At 45.3% G+C, this 20,019-nt stretch overlaps 1 protein-coding gene across 1 annotated transcript; it reads right to left on the bottom strand.

Moving 5' to 3' along the window:
* Positions 1-9,337: 9,337 nt before the first annotated feature.
* CCR75_000827 (uncharacterized protein) lies at positions 9,338-12,073 on the bottom strand (the record flags this gene model as incomplete). The annotated part of the gene is made up of 1 exon (XM_067958933.1): positions 9,338-12,073. One exon carries the CDS (start codon positions 12,071-12,073, stop codon positions 9,338-9,340), a length of 2,736 nt encoding a protein of 911 aa, XP_067819469.1.
* Between the last annotated feature and the right edge of the window lie 7,946 nt (positions 12,074-20,019).

The raw sequence follows: 20,019 nt of genomic DNA, 5'->3' as shown, positions 1-20,019 counted from the left end.
TTCAAGCCTTGCATGCAGGACCTCTGGTCCCTGGGAGATAATAAAATCCATGTGTTCAAGCCCAAATAAAGTTTTGAGCTTGTCACAAGCGGCGCATTGCGCTTCTGACAGTTCTGGAACCTCTTTCATTTTCGTGAGGATTTCGTCTTGTAAAGACTCAGGCGTAGATTGACTGGAGTGCTCATTAGGTGTATTGCAGCTACCTCGCTCCTAATTTAGAGGAAGACTTTCAGACTCGGTGAGTCACTTAGTTCTATTGAACTAATGAATTCAACAACTCAGGGAGTCGTTAAAGCTATTAAGCCTTAAGGAATCCTAGTTTAAGGGAGTCAGGGGTTCGTAGAACCAAGTGGCAACTAGTGCTCAAGAGGATATACGTTAGAAAGGCTTCTATCTCTTACAGATCAATGCGCAAGCCTTAGAAAGGCACTTAACGTTTTAAGATCAAAAGGAAATCTGCTTTGGTTAATTATTAACATCTAAAAACCTTACCTTAGCTAATTTAAAATCGATTTCGGCCGCCAAATTTATATCTGGCGGCGACCACATTTGTTACCCATAATAAAGGGATTTAAGTAACTAACAATAAAAATAGATAAAAAGGTATTTTGCTCATAAAGAAAATGAACCACAACAACGCTTCTCCAACCGATGTGTGCCCATTACACCATTCTTCGCGAATGGCTTACGCCATTTACGCATACTTTATCAGTAAGATGAATCCTCTAGTTTTAGAGGGGGGGGTGGACTCGCACGAGCAAAACCATTTCTGGCTCATGCTCATCACGCGTCGAAGTTACCAACGACGCGATTGATGTCGATGCCGAAGCATTCAACATCGAAGAAGAGATCTATCTCATAGCAGTGCGCACAAAGCGCACTGAAAATGACAAAACAAATAAATTAGCAGAGGAATATTTGCTGGCTCGAGATTTAGTAGTCCGTATCGTACAGAATTTCATTGCAAACGCAGTGGACCGGCGGAAACAGAACGCAGACAAACATGAAAGAGCAAATGTTCTATCATATAAAATAGTGATCTATACTACTGCCTGCAGTAAACTTATCTAAGCATGGAGTCTCTTATGTGGGAAGTAGTAAACTACCACCCAAGTTCATTGGGCCATTCCATGTACTGCGTCGCAGAAGAAACGCGTACAATAGAATTGCCACGAAGGATGCAGACACATTCTACATTCGACGTTGTCTACTCCGCCCGCACCATCAGTACGCTAATTCTTACGCGGACGGATCTAACCACCCCTTTCAAGAATCTTTAAACGATTCTTGTGATCACGAACCAGACTCGCATGTTGAGTCTGGGAATTCTCATGCCAAACGAAGTTCCTCGAAAATCGCGGCGGGCTGACGACACCTCGTCACGAAGAGCGTGATACTTCAGTTCGTACTCCAGCATTAAGTACGCACTTTTCGAACGGTCTTCCAACTGTTCAATACGGTGAGCCCAATACGGTGAGCCTGCACCGTCTTACCTAATGAGAGACGCTTACTGCGATCGTGATCAAGACCCTCCTCCAATACAACCATTGGTGGATTCTCACGGTGGTCGACGTTTTCTTGTGAAAGGTATCGTAACCAACGTGATGTGAAGGGGTAGCGAACGAAATATCTTGTTCGCTGACGCAATTACCCACCTTCGCATGACAGCTGGGAGCCTCGTTCCCAGCTGGTTGTTGACGTTGAGAATCTCGTCCGTGAGTGTGACGAGTCCCATCCGATGGATTCGAATGTCCATCGGAAAACACGCGCCCTTGGTGCTTGTAAATCGATTGCAAAACATCAGCTGCACCGCGCATCTCGATAATGATGTGAGCCCTTCCTCAAATTGAAGAAAGGTATTATATGTCCCCTTCACTTGTTTCGTGTTGTCGACACAACACGGACAGGAATCACCCAAAGCGAGGCATGGAAGTCCAGCCTCACGCGATAACCGATGCAATTTAATTCTTGCACCGTTCAAAGAAACTTAACGCGAATCAGATTAATCTTTGAAGCCAGGCTTCGCGTCCACTGTCTTTCACATTGTGAATTCCAGGCTTGCATCAACAAGCTTTTATCTCACTTGTTGTTGCCACTATACCATCGATGCTAAAGAAAAGCATCGAAATAACAATCTGCTTCAGCGCATAAGTTCTTCGCGCTGGGTCCAAGACCGTGTAGCTTTGTCGCAATAAATAAGGAATATTTATTGTGAGGAGTTGCCTCTCCAGACAAGCTATTAATTAGCTGTTCGGGCAAAACCCACTGCTTTTTTGCAGGGGCAAGACGAGACATTTTAGTGTCTACGGTCCTCTGAGTGGTATACACTAAAGCAGGGATACCACACGGCACTTATTACGATGGCTTACGCAATCGTCATCACCACACACATATATATGTGCGGATGACGGCACGGAGACGGCACTGGCAATGAGGAATCATACTCATCGTCGGAACCGAACATGCTATTATATATACTTGCTCCGCGGTCCATTTATCACTGGACGCGCGCAAAGAAAGAGACAGATAAGACTTTATTACATGTTTTGCGTTGGTATATCATTAAGTAAGTAAATTAAAATAGAAATAGAAGAACTTAATTTTGTTAATTACAGTATTTAAAAAAACCTCTTTAAAAGCAAGTGTTTTAAAGAGACTTCCTCTGCACGTACTAGTGTACGTAAAGTAACGTGAGGCACCACTTGCACTGAAGCAGTGCAAAGTGGACTTGTACTGAAGCAGTGCAAAGTGGACTTGTGCTGAAGCAGTACAAGTCGGCAATACCCCGTTACACACACAGTTAGGAGCATAAACAAAAAGTGCTCGATGAGGCACAAATAACAGAGCTCCTTGATAGCATATCGTTGACGGAAGAGCCGTGCAAGTCTGATGTCTTGCAGACGATCCTGTCAAGACACACTTGTTCCAGCTCGAATTCAAGTCGCGTGATCAAGCGATCGCTGAAGCAGAGCAGGAGGAGTAAAGCCTAAAACAGTTTTTATCCGCTCTGACGCTTATTGTCCACATAGCCGACAAAAGAATTGAGGACAAGAACCAACGAATCTCTCGTATGTAGAGAGCGTGGGACCTCGCTCTTCAAGTTACAAACAATTTTAAAGATGCATTCGTTGTCAAAAGACAGGTCACAACGCCTATAAGTGTAGTGCCCCACACCCAGTACCTAGAACAACTGAGCAAAACATCGTCTTTCTGCTAGCAACAGCATATGATACGGATCCGACGCTGTTACGAAATCGCAACGGTGAGGTGGATCGTAAGAAAGGGATGGGTTCAGTAGTTGCGGAACATCATACTGATCCAGCAACGTCAAGAGAATTTGCAGGTCTTTTGACGAAAGTTGCTCCTCACACACAGACATTATGTGTGGCTGCCCCAGTTGATGAGGCTAACCTCATCAACTTGTAAATAACAGAGGCCACGCCTTGCAAGGATGTTTGAACGGACCATCGTGCAGCACTGCCATATTGTTTATTGCAATAACAAGGGCATCCAGATTATTTAAATAACTTTAGCATCCAACACAAATTAGCCCTTTCATTTATGCACGAGTTGGGCGAAAGCGCTCATAATGCGAACTTTTAAACAGCCGGAAACCCTGCAGCAGTAAGCAAGCACGCGGATTTCCATCGACAGTGTGGTCGCCATATTGGCGAGAAAAATTGCCACAATCTGGTTCATTAGAAAATGTCTCCGTACATTTTTTATTGTGCATAAAGCGCTAAATTAGAATCAATTTCATTATCGGCGTGCTGTGGTACAAATAGAGTCATTAAGAGAATTGAAAACTCATTGACTCCTTATGAGCCGCAGCACAAAGTTATGAAATCAAATCTTCTGAGATATCAATACAACTTCCTTTTCGTCGCTCACTCAGTATTCTCGTAGAATTCAGTCTAATATATTCGATTTGATCAGCTTATATTAGAAAGTATAAATTGTTTGCATAAAGCGAACCAAAAATATGGTTTTAGTAAATGTAAAACAATAATAAATGTGACTATACGAGAGCAGAAAGCATCTAATTTGCTAACAACGCGAGTTATGAACATAATTGATAATAGTCAAGACATAAGTGAGCGTGTAACTTAAAATAGTAATACACACGCTTAAGTGACACGGCTAAAACTCCAACAGCAGAAGGCCATCTTTTGTTTGGTTCAGTCCTGGTATTCATATTGACATTCGTGTTTGCCGAGCTTATCGTGGATTTGCGACACGATTTTTCAGCTTTACATTCCAGCATCTATGTGATTGGTAAAGATCTACTGCTTTTCACTAACTACGTATTCTTATTCCCGGTGACTATTATCTTTACTAATTTTGACTCAATAGTACAATTATCAAACTTGGTAATATTGACGCAGTATGACATTAATTCTATTGATTTGTTGATTTAAGCTCAAGTGAAACCTGCTAATCGTTACAAGACACAATTATGCGGTGAGCAAGTGGGCGCCATACATAGTTTGTTATTAATATATTAAAGTCAGTAGTAGATAGAAGATCCTTACGTAGGAACTTAATATAAGTTTAAACAATATTATTTTTTTCCCTATTCTAAATCCATAAAATTTATTTTTAATAGCTAAGACCACTTAGATACCTGTAGTATTCCTCTGCACGTAGTGTACGTGAAGTAACCGAGCCTTCCCATATTTACTGGAATCAGTGTAGATTGACTAGTACTGCTGTCAGTACTAGCAAAGGGTGCCCCGTTACAATGAGAAGTTTGTACAAGGATGCATGTACATACTTGACGGCGTTCGAGCGGACTGAAGCTAGAGATTGCTTTACAGCCGCTGTATGCATTTACAGCCAAAATCCATTTACATTTACTTTAAAAGAGCAAACCACGAGCAAATTCGTACGTTGACATTGGTCACTCGTAACAAAAGCAGAGTAATTTTAATATGTATTGATAGTTACAACCGACAGTGTCGCTTTTACTATGCACTCTTGCCCGGACGACATTACATGACGCGCGCAAAAAAACGGCTACGTGAGCTACATCAAATTGCTTCGCAATTTTGCAAACTTGAGTATCACAAACGGGAATCGATCTCTCGAGAAAAATACAAATTAGGTCAGTGGTTGAAGTATTGTCCTTACTTAGTTACAGAAGTCCGGTTTTTCAAAGTATCGCTTTTATGCTTAAGCGCAAATTGTTTGCATATAGGCACGTGCTTACAAGGATACTGCAAACTCTGCCAGCGACCTTTACGATAAAAAAAGTGAAAAGGCTGATATTCAAAAGTCAACATGCCGACTCGGCTGTTAGCATCGCCGCTGATCGGCAAAGACTTGCCTATTGCTTATAGTTGCTCACGAGCCAGTGGCCACTGCTTCATGAAGCGGTTTTTCGAACCTAGTATCAGATCGATTTTGTGTCGAGTGCATGATATTGAATCAGGAACACATCCTGAATTTGATCACATCATTGTAAAAAGAATTTGCTTCTAACGACCCCCGGACGTAACATATCAATCCAAGCGTATCATCTGAAATACTTTTGACCATCGATGAGCTGCTGAGATCCCGTTTGTTCTCAGATAAGTAATACTGCAAACGCAAACTCGTCACCGGTGACTAGTACGCATATCTGCTTGACTTCGCCACCACCCAGACCACGCAAGAACCGTTCGATGCTAGCGTTGACGATTGAGTTTTTACCAAAAATTGCGCTTGTACGCAATAATTGCTTGAAAATAATTTCCATCGGTTTCCAGGGACTTATTTCCTCAGTATTTATGAGACTTGTTCTCTCAAAATCTGGATACTTGTCCCGTACTAGTTTGGGTAGTGCCTCGAGCTGTAGTTGCGCACCACAGCAAGATCTTCTACAATCGACTCTCCAGTCGATTTAGAATCTGGATTGTCCCATATAGACAGGCATTTCATACTTTTGCAGCTAAATAGGCGAGCATTCTTGTCCCGGTCCACACGACTTATCGAGTTGTAGACTTTGTACGTTTTCCGTGCTTGGACACAGCCGTCTTGTGCAGTGGTACTGACAAACGTTCCACAGATGACGCCGTCGCCCTTACTCGTAAATTACCCACACGCTTGTGAACGCTCAAGACATTCATCAGCTAGAAACCTGAGAGACAAGAAACAGGCATCTTCACGACTTCATGCTGCCAATTGTTGCGAGGCTCGTACTTATTAACCCATGATAATCCTTGGTGACATTAAATTTGTCATCTAAATCTAGCACGATGCCATCATCATCGTGCTTCTTACTTCTACCGTGCGTTTGGCGCCAGCTGCACGTTTCTTTGCTGTGACAGATGCGCCTGTTGCAATGCGCATGTCATCTTCGTTAGGGGTAAATCGCGGTAACGAGCTTAAGCCTTCGATCTTCTACCATTGACGTAGATCTCAATTTTACGACGCCCACAGTCCACAAAGGCTCGATTTGACAAATGCTATGCCACTTTGTCTATCATGGCGATGGGGGATCCTCGTCACCAGGAGCATAAACACACAATATACGTGTGTTCGGAGCATCTTTCGCTAAGATACCTGCAAGTTCTTTTGATGTCTCTGGGTAAGTAGGGCGCTGTTTCCGTAATGATCACGACCATTTTCTTACGGTTCGCCTCGCTCTTGCGATACCGTAACAGCGTCGGACTCGCGTCCTGCAGCTATTCTTAGCAATAATTCGATCACTGTGTTTCTTGGCACTGAGCGGGGCAAGGCACCACATTCATAGACGTAGTGCCATGTCTGTCGGCAGCGCCCTGCATTTTTGCACGCGTTTGTAACTAGACAAGCGAGGTTACTTATTTACCTACACAAGCCAGGTCCATTGGTTTGGTGGGGAACCACCAGCTTCTCGTCGTCTCGGTGAACGATAAGCAGCAAAGGCTTGTTTCAAGGTAAAGTCATCCTGTTCCACTATAGAGGCAGCTTCGTATAGCGTCTTTTATTCGAGACGGAACAGGTGAGTCTAGAGACTATCCTAAAGACCCTATGTAACCTGTCCCTCATTATAAATTAATTAAGTCACGATACAAATGACTAAGTATTGGATGGGCTGGGTAAAAGCGTGAAGGTTAAACTTTGCTTAATTCAAATCCAAAATCTCTGCTCGAGCTCCAAATTCGGCACATGGCGGCTCTGACGTTTGTCTGAGCCGCGACTACTCTTGAAGACTGATACGACTCAAACGAAGGAGGTCAACGGGTCATGAAGCTTGAGCCCTAAGGACCAGGCTTTGGCACGTAATGTCTTAGGTACACTTGCCAAATTTAACTGCAGTCGCATCGTTTTAATGCGACAAGCTTGTATGGCTTCGTCTAGTTCGACGAGCCATCGCAGCAATAACTCATTGACGACCGTCTTAAAATTGGAGATATCAATTCCCAACTTTCGGGCCGGCGCGTATGCGCCGGCTAGCAACACGTAAGTGCTGCGTCCAAACAACTTCGGCTATTGTACACCTTCTTCTATCAGCAGCATACATGTTGAGAGCCCTGACCATGTTAAGTTCATGTTGTATGACTTGGTTAATGCCCACGTGTTAAACGTTTGTTAGTTAAGCGGACAACATTGCGTTAACGGCTGACCCGCCTACGGTCCGACTCAATAATTTGATTGATATACATTTGAGATCAGTCAAATGTGTGAACCTCTCAGGCGTAGCGTGTAAGCCTTCACGCAAGGCGTAAGCCGCTCCTTGTTTATCCAGTAAGTCCATGTTGGATGGTAGGTACGTGGCCGTTGATCGATTACGAGGTGCTACCAGGTGAAACGCATCGCGTTTTCCGCAATGTCTACTAAAGGACACCAAGTGGTAAACGGGGTAGTTCGTTACATATTTATTTCTATTTATCACAGATTGATAATATTATCTTCTTATATTGTTGATATTTGCTAGACATAATATTCTTGTCTTCGCTATTATCAGTGTAGGGTGGCTAGTACTGATTCAGAACGACGTTTCTTGCGAATAGCGCGAGAAGATGTTGTTAGATAAACCCGGTATAGCCGGCGTTTATATATCTTTACCTACTTTGCCAACGACATTATTATTGCGTACCAACTTTTCAACAAATTTGCCAATCACTCATGCCTAAAGGCCGTGAGACACAGTCTGGCCGTCTTTCATCGAGTGAAGAAATTGACCATAATAATCACAAAAAGAGATTAATGGCTCGCCGCTTTTCCACGCTCGTTTTGCAGCTTTACTTCTCGCGGCAGATGCTGCTCAGGCGGGAGTTGTAACGGAATATTCATTTTACCCTCTTTAAGCTTGTAACCTTAAAGAGAAGTCTTTCTCTGCACGTACTAGTGTACGTGAAATAACGTTAGGCACCACTCGCAACTGAAGCAGTGCGAAGTGGACTTGTACTGAAGCAGTACAAGTCGTTGTGCCCCGTTACAGGTGTGAAACGAGACGAGTCCGAGATAGCGTTTAACACCGATGCGAACGGTGGATTGAGAAAGCTACAAGCCCTTTCCGCCTGTACCTTTGTTTAAAAATTCAAACCAATTACTGTGGACATTGCGGAGGAAATCATGAATTCTCTCAAGCGGAGCTATTCTTTTGTCAGAGGTTGGCATTGGATGCAAAGCGAATTGATCGATCTTGATAATGCCATCTCGTTGACGAAATTAAAGCGTCTGTTTGAAACTAAAAAAATATCAATATATAAGAAGTTCGCCAAACGAAAATGCTACTAATGAAGCGATCGCAAGACATTTGATGAAAAAATATTCTACCAGAAGAGTGGCAAATACGGTTGAGGTGGCAAAAGCCTGTAAACAGCCCCATCTTGGACGGAATGATCCAAAGGTGGCGTTTTGAGAAATTAACATTAGACGGCGTCGCTGATTTGATCCATTGGAATTCTATCGACTACAAATCACTTAAAAGATGAAACTAATGAATGAAGCATAAGAAACCTCTCCGTCGCGTGTCGCATATTTTAAACACGTCCACTTACAACCAGAAAGTACCCATTAAAAAGGTTCCATTTGGAAATATAAAAATCGTATTTTTAGTTTCCAGTTTACTTTACCCGCTAAATTTACTTCCAACTTTAACCTCGCATCTTTTTTTGCAACGACTTTTATTTTTAACAGCTACGTCATCGCTCAATCGCTTGTATCTTTATTACAACGCGATTAATTCCGTGGCTTAACGATCTGGGTGACATGAATTGATAGCTTTATTTGATTCTACACGCAGCCGTGCTTTCCACACATAGCAAAGAGTTGGCAAGAAGTTTGTCTTGCTAGCTAATAAAGTCTCTAGTACATTCATGATACACCCAAAGCGGCTACTTTTGATACACGATCACCGACAACATCTTCATTCCGACGATTTCGACTCCGTTTCAGCACCAACGACAGCTTTCATTGAAAAAGCACTCGGACATTCCTCCTTTTCTCTTCCTTGCGTCTCATGAAGCTTACTATCCTCATCCTCGTCTTCGCTATAGTCTATCGTAAACACGCCCACGAACTGATTCTCATTCGTTCCTTCTACACTCGTCATGGCATCTTCCGCGTCCTCGAGTGCCGCACGAAGCATTTCGTGTGTAATTTCTTCGCTCTTTTCCTCTTGCTCGTCCGTAAAAGAGTCGTGTTCACTGCCCCCATCATCTACCGTCGCCGTCTCGGACGACGAGCCGCTGTGGTTCTGATTAATTGTCCGAGTATCTCTTAACGACCGTCGCTTCCAAGTCCATTTCTTTGGCATCGATACTTCCGATAATTTGTTCCTCATCGATGATAACGAGTTTCGAGACAATGACAACTGCCGTCTAGGAGCACGAGAACTTCCACTACTATTTTGACTTGTAGATGCATTGGCATTGCTTGTTGACACAATACTTCCATCCCCTTGACCTCCATTCACAGGCATTGACGTGGTGGTCGGCATGGTTTTTTTTCGACGAAATTTCGGTTTGATGTTCTTTTTAGAAGGATCGACACCTGTGCGCACAAATGCATCGTACCGACAGTAGACACACTCGGCAGCCACGTGATTCAAGAGCTCTTGAGGTGATGAACCCACACGATCACGCATAAACGCATGCCACGAAGCATACCCGCCATCCAAAGTACTCACGAATCGAAACCCTCGCTTCTGAAAAAACAAAGCAGCTTGATTAAGACAATCCGTATCCAAACGCACGGCATCTCGAATACTTGTCTTGGCATCTTCTGATGTCACGAGTTCCGGTGGAATGCCAACGCCATGGCCTACAAGCACAAGATGTACTTGGGATTTCATTGGGTTAAACGCGGCTAGACTCTTTGCAATTAATTCAGGAGAATCAAACACCGACGGATCGAGCGTATATGCAACTGGAATACGACCACTTTTTAACTCTTCCGAGCTTCGCAATCCGCGACAATCCACGACAAAGTACCGAAGATTGCTTGTAAGACCACTCGAAAACTCTCCACTTCCCATTAATTGAGCCCCCACTTCCTCAACACTTACTGGCAACGCAAAGTACGCCAATGGTGGATCGTGCTTGTCGGCGGGATGTTCCCATTGGGTTTTTCCCGTCTGCGTGTGATACCAAAAGATTTTTCCGGCAATTGAACGCGACTCTTTCATGACCCATTGCGACATATCCACTGCCGCTTCCGCTGTGGATTTTCGATCCGTACTAAAAGGAGCAGCAACCACACTGGACGATGCACTTCCAATGCTTCCACTACTGGGACGAGTCCATGTTTTCTTTGTCACGACACGAGCTCCGGATCCAAACGCGATTTCAATCGCTTGACGCGACGAACATCGAATCGCACCCGTGCCTTCGCGTTGCAAACACTTGTACGTCTTGGGCGTTTGACTCCGTAATCGCGCTGCTAAAAGACATAGAAACCGCACAGTCTCCGAGTCTGCAAATGCTGCAACGTCAAAAGTTGCACGAATTTCATCTTGCACGTCTTCCGTCGATACACACGCAACGAGCACGTCTTCTCGACGAATCAGTGCTGCAATTACAATAAATAGTCCCACGAGCGAGTCGCCAGTGAGCAAATATTGGTCCATGACGTACACAAAGGCTGCGGGGGGCACGACTTGATACAAATGACCCATTAAAAAATCCTTGGCAAATAATTTACCCGCCACGCTCCATTCGTTGCCACACCATTGATTTAAACAATGTGCTAACCGTGGAGCATGGTAACTCAGCAATTGCTCGATTAATTGCTGCCGTTCTCGACTTACGAGTTGTATTGCGTCTTCCTCGGCTTGTTCCTTGGCTTCCTCTAGGAACGAGGACGCTGATTCGGTCGAGCTTGATCGTTCGACTTTGCTCTTTGTTTGACTGGAGAAAACATCGTCGAGACTCGTATTACTGCCGCGAGTCGTACTATTTGTGCTAGGATTTCCAATGACTCCATTCGAGTCGGAAAAAATCGTGTCAGCGACAACAAAGTGCGGCATAAAGTGGGCACAGTATTGATAATAACAGTCGTAGATCGTTGATAGGGGCATCTTGAGCAAGAAGAAGGGCGCAACGACACGTGCCATGCCTGACATGTACGCGACACTCTTGGTTGTCAAGAACCACATTAATAGCACCTCAATTTCCTGCTGCAGACGGTCGCGGGTTTTGCGATCCGTGGGCTCGAGAATCGCAGCTACGTCGCCACATTCGTCAATAAGAAGCGGGTCGCGTGGAAGCTTTCCAAGTCGTTGCAACATTCGGTCGAATTCTTGGGCTGCTGAGCCGTGTTGGTTGCGCTTGTAGACGTTTAAAAGAACCTGCCAAATCTCGCCACGGAGCGCATCGCACTGTGGCGGGAGACACGGGTAGACACTCGTGAGAACACAATTCTTGACTTCCTCGACGCCTGGACGACGCGTTACGGGTCGCTGGGCAATTTCGGTACAGCTGAGCGTCGGAAACGACGAATTTGCGCTTGAAAAGAGGTGCAGGAGATCCTCTGCGAGACTTTGTCGCTCCTGGCGCGACTTGGACGCCCACACGCGCAACGAACGACGCATGAGAATCTTACGCAGTGCCTCCTGCTGGTCGTGGAACGTAGAGAGCGATGATGACGCACGTGGAGACGTCATGAAGACGTACGACGTGCCAGAGAATTAGGAAGGGGGAGAGGTGGGCGACGTGGAAGTTTGTCAATCCACATGTCCGGTGTCGTCAGGGTAGCTTGGCTACAATATGATGTGGTAGACATGTTTGGTGTGAAGCACATGATAGTGTAACCACTTATCGTTAGGATTATTCGCAACCGCCTTTTTTTGGATCGGAGAGACACTTATTTTTGTGATTCAACATATTATATAAAAGTCGACAAGCGAATTAAAGTTCCATTCGTCTCGTCAAGCTACCCCCCTTGTCATTTCTGACCGTTACTCCACGAATTCAGTTCGAAATGTCACAGCGTTCGGGCAACCTTTTACATTGCGTATGTATTTTGTCCAACGATGAGTATTGACGGCCATATTGTGTTTATAATCGCAGTGTTACTTGACCATTTTATGTCTTTTACTTATGAAAAAGGAGCGGATATTATTAACATGAACTTTAGAATAAGGATGGGGGAATGTGATTTAGCTTTACTGAAACGTACGAGCTTCTTGTGATATGGTATCTCAATGTATTTCTGTTATAGAAACATATTAAGGTTTTCGCGCAATTACAAAACGTTTTGCGGTGACTCTTGTCGGCATGCAACACTGTCCTTATGTCAGCAATGTAAGTTGGTAGAGCGTTTTAAAGAATGGTTTTGGAAAGAAGTGTGAAATTAGTGCGTTTCAAGTGATCTGATGCATTTTATTCTTGAGGCAGTTTTTTTATTGTAGAAACATGATAGCGATAATGTGACACTTTGTGCTCTTACATCTGCTGCAGCTAAAAGCTTGTTGATACTATTTAATGTGTGTTTAGAATATGCAGACGCAGCTGACTGTCGCTTTGTCGATTTAAAGCAACTAGGAGACAACCGAGCAAAAATACTTGTGCAAGATTAATTTGAAATTTTCTTAAAATTTTATTAAATTTGAAAATACAAATGTTAATGTGATAGCGAAAGTTTGTGCATGGCAACAAAAATGAATTGTTGCGCTTTGCATAATTGCTGGCAACAGTGAAAGGTTTTGGAATAGTAGCTCTCTTATCAAACTCCTCTTACATGCAGAAAGCCTTTCAAAAACGTAAATCCATGATTAAAAAGCGACGATGCTATCAGCCGAGTCGGCACGTTGACGTTTGACTGCCAGCCTTCACGCGCCATAATAAAGTATGCTAGCAGAGTTTGCAATATATTCTTAAAATTGCACGCGTCTATTGCGAGCAATCTGCGCTTGTGCATAAAAGTTGTGTTTTGTGAAAGTGGGACGTCTGTAATTAAGTAAGGACGAAGCTTCGCTCACTGACCCAATCTAGTTATATTCGCTTCGCATAATGTAGTGATAATCAAGTCTGAAAAAATTGCGGAGGCTCACGTAAGAGTTTAATATAAGCGCGTCCGTATTCCTGCCTCAAACAGCTGCAAAGGCCGCCATATGAGATTCTCTTAAATAATTTAGTGATTATTAAGAATCTTCATTTCAAATTACAAAGGGCTAAAACAGCACATAAAATTTTCAACGGAAAAGTAAAATATACACTAAAACCGATATAAAGTAGAAACCAAAGTCTATGTATGGATCGAAGTCGGTCTTTTGTCCTTCAGTGAAGGTTTTGTGAATTTTTCTGCTAATGTCCGCCTCGTTAGACTTGCTCCAGGCCTTTCTAGCAGTCTTTAGCAAACCGTCATCCCTGTAGAGTCTTTCTAGCCAATTTGAGTGTAGGCCAAACTTGCCCGATGTCACACAAACCCTATAAGCACACTTTGTGTACTTAACGGGATGATCAGTTATTTTATGTGAAGTACTTAAGCCTGCCACTTGGGCGTGGTGCACAAAGTTTCCAACCTTTGTGTATGTGATGCGCTTGGGTGCATTCACATTGGAAGGGATAACGTCTGGCGTCATCCGTAATCCGAGGTATTCAGAAAAATACGCTCGCACTGTAGGGGTGCACATCTACAAAGGTGGCTTGCATTTATTGGATGGTAGGTTTTATTATTATTTCGATTAGATATAAATCAGTCTTAAAACCGCTTCCTAGTTCGTAAGTACGCACATGGAGCCGGATTTACCGCTCCCGTGACGTCACTTTCGGACAGCGAAGAGCCGCGTCCGAGGCACAGAGCCATGCTGCGGCGGAGTCCGTCACTAACACTCAATATGAGCTTATGCGGGAGCAGGCTCGGCGTGAGGCTCTTAACAGGTCTCTGAGATGCTCTCTGCCCGGCCGTATCAGCCGAGGCCCATACAGATGGAACCGCCCAATCTCGATGAAACTGCAGCGCAGACGATTGTCCACTGGCTGTTAGCCGTGGAGCAACGGTGTGTGGCACAGCTCATCAAGGATGACAGCCGGATAGTGATGTTCGCCATGTCGCACCTGCGCGGTAAGGCCTTAGAATGGTCTTACTCGTCGCTTATGGTAGACGATAAGAAATTCCCTTCATGAGCTATCTTTAAGACAAAGATTGGCACCATGTATAAGCCGCCGAACAACGATGTGTTGCTTCAGGTGGGCTTCTTTGGAGCGCGACAGGCGAAGCGCCCCCTGGAGGAATATGTGCAGGAGATGCGCTCGCTGTGGGCGTCCATTAGTGTGGGTCCGGGGTCCGATCCTGGAACACTTTAAGGTGCCCACGTTCATAAACGGATTGTGCGTGACCCATCGCGACAGGCCCTTTTTAGAAAGTTGCCGTTGACGATGGAAGATGCAATTTAAATTGCCTTAGTTGAGGAGCAATCCTTCAACAGTGCCTCGGCAATAGCTTAGTATAAGCCGTCGGCCGAGAAGTCGGATGCCAATCCAATGGAGTTGGGAAATGTAGACATATTCTGCTACAAGTGTGGCAAGCGCGGCATATGATCAACAGTGACTCTGGCATAACAGCGAGCCTTCTTGCCATCACCCTGTGGGTAGGCAGTCCTCTGGCCTACCCACAGGGTGATGACAAAAACCCGCGTGCGAGACGCGACAGTTTCGCATCAACCACTAAGGGTTCGGGATATGCAGGAGCGCAGTAGGGGCGGGATGCCCTACTGACGCTGACTCTGAAGCTACCTAGTTATCGAACAAATGGGTAGCATAGTCCCTGAGGTCTCGACATTTCGGACCTTAGCTCTGCTGGTCTATAGCGCTCGTTTACGAAGTTATGACCATGTGATGACCCTCCTTTAAATTCGGGTGCATCACAGAATGTTCTAAAACTCGTGGCTCAAAGAAAGCGTCCGGCTGCGTATGATTCGCTTTGCCAGGATAACAAGCGAGAAGAGGTGACCGTTCGTTTAGCGAATGGCGCGCTAGTTAAATCGGAGGGAGGTCAAGTATAATTCGGCTTCAGCTTTGGTTACTTCTCCTGTAGAGAGAAGTTCACAGTGCTAGGTACGGAGAGTCCGTATTACCCCATCCTAGATATGCCATCGTTGGCAAAACATCGATCATAGATAGACTGGCGTACACGCACAGTTGCTTACTCTACGCAAGATATCGAAAAAGGATGTGCTCCTGCAAGAGGCTTATGCAACTGATATCGTGTACAACACATTGACGGGTTGTCAAACGTCACCAAGTCCTACCCAGCTTTGAGAGACTGGTGTAGTGAAATAGACGATGAGAAGTAGTCCTGCGTTGAATGGACCTGCATTCAAGGACGCTGGGATGTCTTGAGAGACAGTCCGTTTATTAGTCAAGTTAAAACATCGTGATGTGTTCCCAGAAGAAAGTTTGAGCCGCATTGGTGCCGATAGGGGCATCGAGCACGAAATTGATCTGGAACCTGGCACCAAGTTTTGTGTGGCCAGGCAATGGGTGTTGCCGAAAGAACAAATCGATTATATTGATGATTTCTCTGAAAAGCGAACCAAGGCAGGACATGTACATAAGAGTAAATCGCTTCACTGATGCAAGCCCTAGGTGGATGGCGCGTGGTTAACGCTTACAATACGCTGAACACGACCACCATTTCGGCGCGAAAGCCAATACCGCGGAAAGATGTATTGTTGAACTCCATGGAAACGTCACTATCTTTTCCGCGTTGTATTTACAAGTTGGCTACTGTAACATACTCACCAGAGAGTCCGATGCAGCCAAAACGGCATTAAGCATAAGCTTTAGGAGTGGCTTGTGATGCCCCAAGGGTAATAAAACGCACCAGTGACATTCAACCGAGTGGTTGCGTAATGCGTCAGCACCGCCTACGCGCCCTATTACTTTGACGATATATTCGCTTATAGTAGAGCTGAGAACGGGCTTAGCGAAATAGAGTCGCAAAAGCGTCATTTGGACGCTGTGTCGCAGACTCTAGATGACGCCCAATTGTACGTCAAATTACAAAAGTGCGTCATAGATGTCCCCGAGATACCCGTGGTGGGTGCATCATAGACACCCATGGTGTACAAGCTGACCCCGACAATGCATAAGCTTTAAAAAAGAATGGCGTATCCCACAACACGTGAAGGTTCTAAGCCAGTTCCTAAGGCTCGCTAACTGCTTGCAATAAAGCAATTAGCGAGCAAGAATTATGCAATGCGTAGTAAGCCCTCTTTTGACCTCCTTAAGAAGGATGCTAAATGGATTTGGTCAAAGAAACAAGTAGATGCTTTCACCTCAGGGAAGCAATCTTGTGTTGAGGCACCAGTGTTGACATTGCCAGACACGGATAAGCTCTTGCGATGGAAGAAATTTTGCAATCGGCAGCGCTCATGCAGAAGGATGCCGGCGCATTGACCGTGTCATCTCTTATCAGTCTAGGATTTTTACAGCTGCGGAACTGAACTACCCTGTGCATGACAAGGGGCTGCTTTCTAAAGTATGCACTAGCATTCGAGTATCCTTTCTAAATTCAAAATTTATTAGATGCAAATTTTCGCGTGCACCTATTGAGAATTTGTGGCTTTTACGGATCACGCATCACTGCGGACCGCAATAAACTCACCACACATCTCGCCTGGAATGGCAAACTGGCTTACATTCTTCACTTAATCTAATTTAAAAGTCGAATACAAGCCGGGCAAGTCAAACGTCTTGGCTGACGCATTATCGCGCAGACCAGACTTCGAGGCAAGACACCAGAAAAGTGTGTTTTGTGCTAAGGCACAAGTTGGGATGTCAACGTTGGCAGCCGTGAAGGTCTACCACGTGACGAACTCGTTTACCTCCGAAATTATGGAGAGTTACAGATAGGACGAATATTGCCGCCTGCCGTTGGATTACTTCGGTAGACGAAAGGTCTCCCTTTCGTCTCACTTGAAGGCTAAGCTTAGTCATGTTAGCTAAAGCTTATGGCTTCAGCTGTTACCTTGTAATCCCTTGAGATTCTATGTACCTCATGACACAGATCACAAGCTGATGATCACTCACGAGCTCCATGATGCACCATCGAGTGGGCATCTGGGCCGTAAAAAGACGTTCTAACGAGTGTCAAAAAAAATTTGGTGGCAACACCTATATAGATGGGTGGCCAACTATATTCGCTCTTGCGAACAGTGTCAGCGCATTAAGCCTGCACCGTCCAGTAGTGCGCCACTGAAGCCACTAACGATTTCAACCAACTGTTGGAAGTCAGTAAGTCTGGACTTCATGTTTGGCATGCCGCCTGACCATAAGGGTCGGACGGGGATCGTCGTCTTTGTAGACAGACCGAGCAAAATGGTGCGGTTCAGCACCATGTAAAACATCGATCACAGGCAAGGAGGCAGCTCTATTGTTTCTAAATCATTTGTAGTGACTACACGGGATGCCCGAATCGATTGTATCAGATCGGGATCCACGATATACGTCGGTTTTTTGGGACATGTGTTTGAGCTGCTGGCTAGCAAGTTCCACATGTTTACAGCCTATTATTCCGAGACCAACGGCCAAACGGACGTGCCAGTCGGGTAGTTGCAGATGAATTGCGCACGAAAGCGACTCCCAAAGAATAGTGCAAACAATTTGAGTTCGCTAATGATAATATGTCCACACCAGTACGGGTGAGACCCCGTTTTATATAAACGGACTGCGCCATCCATGGACACCAGTCTCGTTTGTGCGTAGCTCGAGTCTTACTAGGGGGTGGGCTCACTACTCTCGGTGCGAAAGAGGGACACAGTTATGTCAATATGACGATGGCCCGTGAGGGTTTCATGTCAATGACGTAAACTGCCGTAGAAACCCTGCCGGTGTAGCAGTGGTCAGTATGGAATCGCGGTAAGACAGTATGGAGTCACGGCAAGAAATGCCCTGTGCTCCTAAACAATTACGATATTTCGTTTTTGACAACTACGTCCTATGACTGATATCTCGGCGATATCATTGGAAGTTTTGATGTCAAAAGCGTGAGCGAGGCTCAACGCTTTGTGAATGAGCGAATAGCTATCACACGAATGTCAGTGACGCGATGGCAAGTGCACAGGACAAGCAAACCAACATGCGGACCAACATGGTCGCAAAAACAGTGAGCGCCTTAGAGTAGAAGAAAAGGTATTATTAAGTACTGTTACTTTACCTAAAAACGCAGTTTCAATACTACCTGGAGGTACTACGATGCCGCATTTTATCGGGCCGTTTCGAGGTTGGAGACCTTGATTATAGGCTCACACTTCCGCCGTATATGAAGACGCACGCCGTCTTTTACGCGGGTTGTCTGAAATCATATGTTAATCTAGAAGAGATCGCATACCCTCATACGTCAAAAGAGACTGATGGTGACGCCGACCGTGAGTTGAGCGTTGCTCAGCAGCGCTCAGCGGCTGCGACTGAACGGAGTCAGGACAGGCTCCCACGAGGAGGTGGGATCGCAATTCCTATCGGACGCCGCCTGCATTGATGGATGCTGCTGGGCCAACGCTTTCTTTTTAAAAAAGTTGCTAGCCCGCCGCTCCGTGAAGCACAAACTTTTGATCGTCGTCCAATGGAGAGGATACTCGAAAAGATTCGACTCTTGGGAACCGGTCGACGCTCTGCGCGTCGACATACCGGACTGGTGTCTGCATATGGAAAGAAGCAACGACTGAGCCGCTCCGCTAGTTCCAATGGACTAGCAGAAGAAGCGTGATGAGTAGAAGTAGCAGGGGGTACAGTACCGCTCATGACTTCTCTCACACGCAAATGAGCGAAGTTGATTCGCTGCGATCGCTGTTTCGCCACATCGGAATGTGACCGAAAGCGGCGCAGAAATTCTGCTTCGTAAATAATCGGTTGATTCATTCAAATGCAACACGACCGGGATCCGGGAAACACAGCCAAGTTTTTTTTCGAGCCTTTATGAACTGTAGATGCCATTATAATTATGTGCGTCGATTGTAGCGCGCTCTACGAGCGACGCACTAGTTCCACCCGAATAAGGCCAATCTTATACGGTGGCATCTGTGGTATGCCACCAGTCACATAGCCGCGTTCATACGACTGGCTTGTGACACCGACCGGACACGCTCACGTGCCGACGGTTGAGCTTTGCTCAGGCTCTTCTGCAACAGACCCATTGCGTATGATGGTCTGACCGACAGATGTTGGGGTTTTACCGAATTGAGAAGCAGCTGCACCTCTATAGGCAGTGCCGTCATGAAAGGTCGCAGCGCTAGAAAGCGCAGACGACGAGACAGTGCCTCGTTGATGTAAGGCAGATTTGCCTTGCAACGTTGGACGTCTCCATGTTTAGAGCAATGAGGGAATTTTGGATGGGAAATATAGTGACATTACCCTCCCCATTAGCTCGCTGTGCTCATCACTACTATGAGGTGATGGCAGCGCTATCGACTCATTGTAGTCGACAAAAAGCGACGGATATACATCCTCACTGCGAAAGTGGGATGGATGATTAAGTCCAATTAGCAGCGCGATAGCAGCCGCAGTAGTTGTCGCGTTGCAACTGAGGCACTACGCGACGGCGACGTGTTATCGCTGCGCGTGCGCTTCGTGCGTTTGTCTTCGCAGACGACCCATCAGATCTGCGCCT

This window comes from Bremia lactucae, linkage group LG9, assembly GCF_004359215.1.
Source record: "Bremia lactucae strain SF5 linkage group LG9, whole genome shotgun sequence".
In the NCBI taxonomy this organism is placed as follows: Eukaryota; Oomycota; class Peronosporomycetes; order Peronosporales; family Peronosporaceae; genus Bremia; species Bremia lactucae.
The sequence above is the reverse complement of the archived record's forward strand: the minus strand, read 5'-3'. Positions and strand labels throughout refer to the sequence as shown.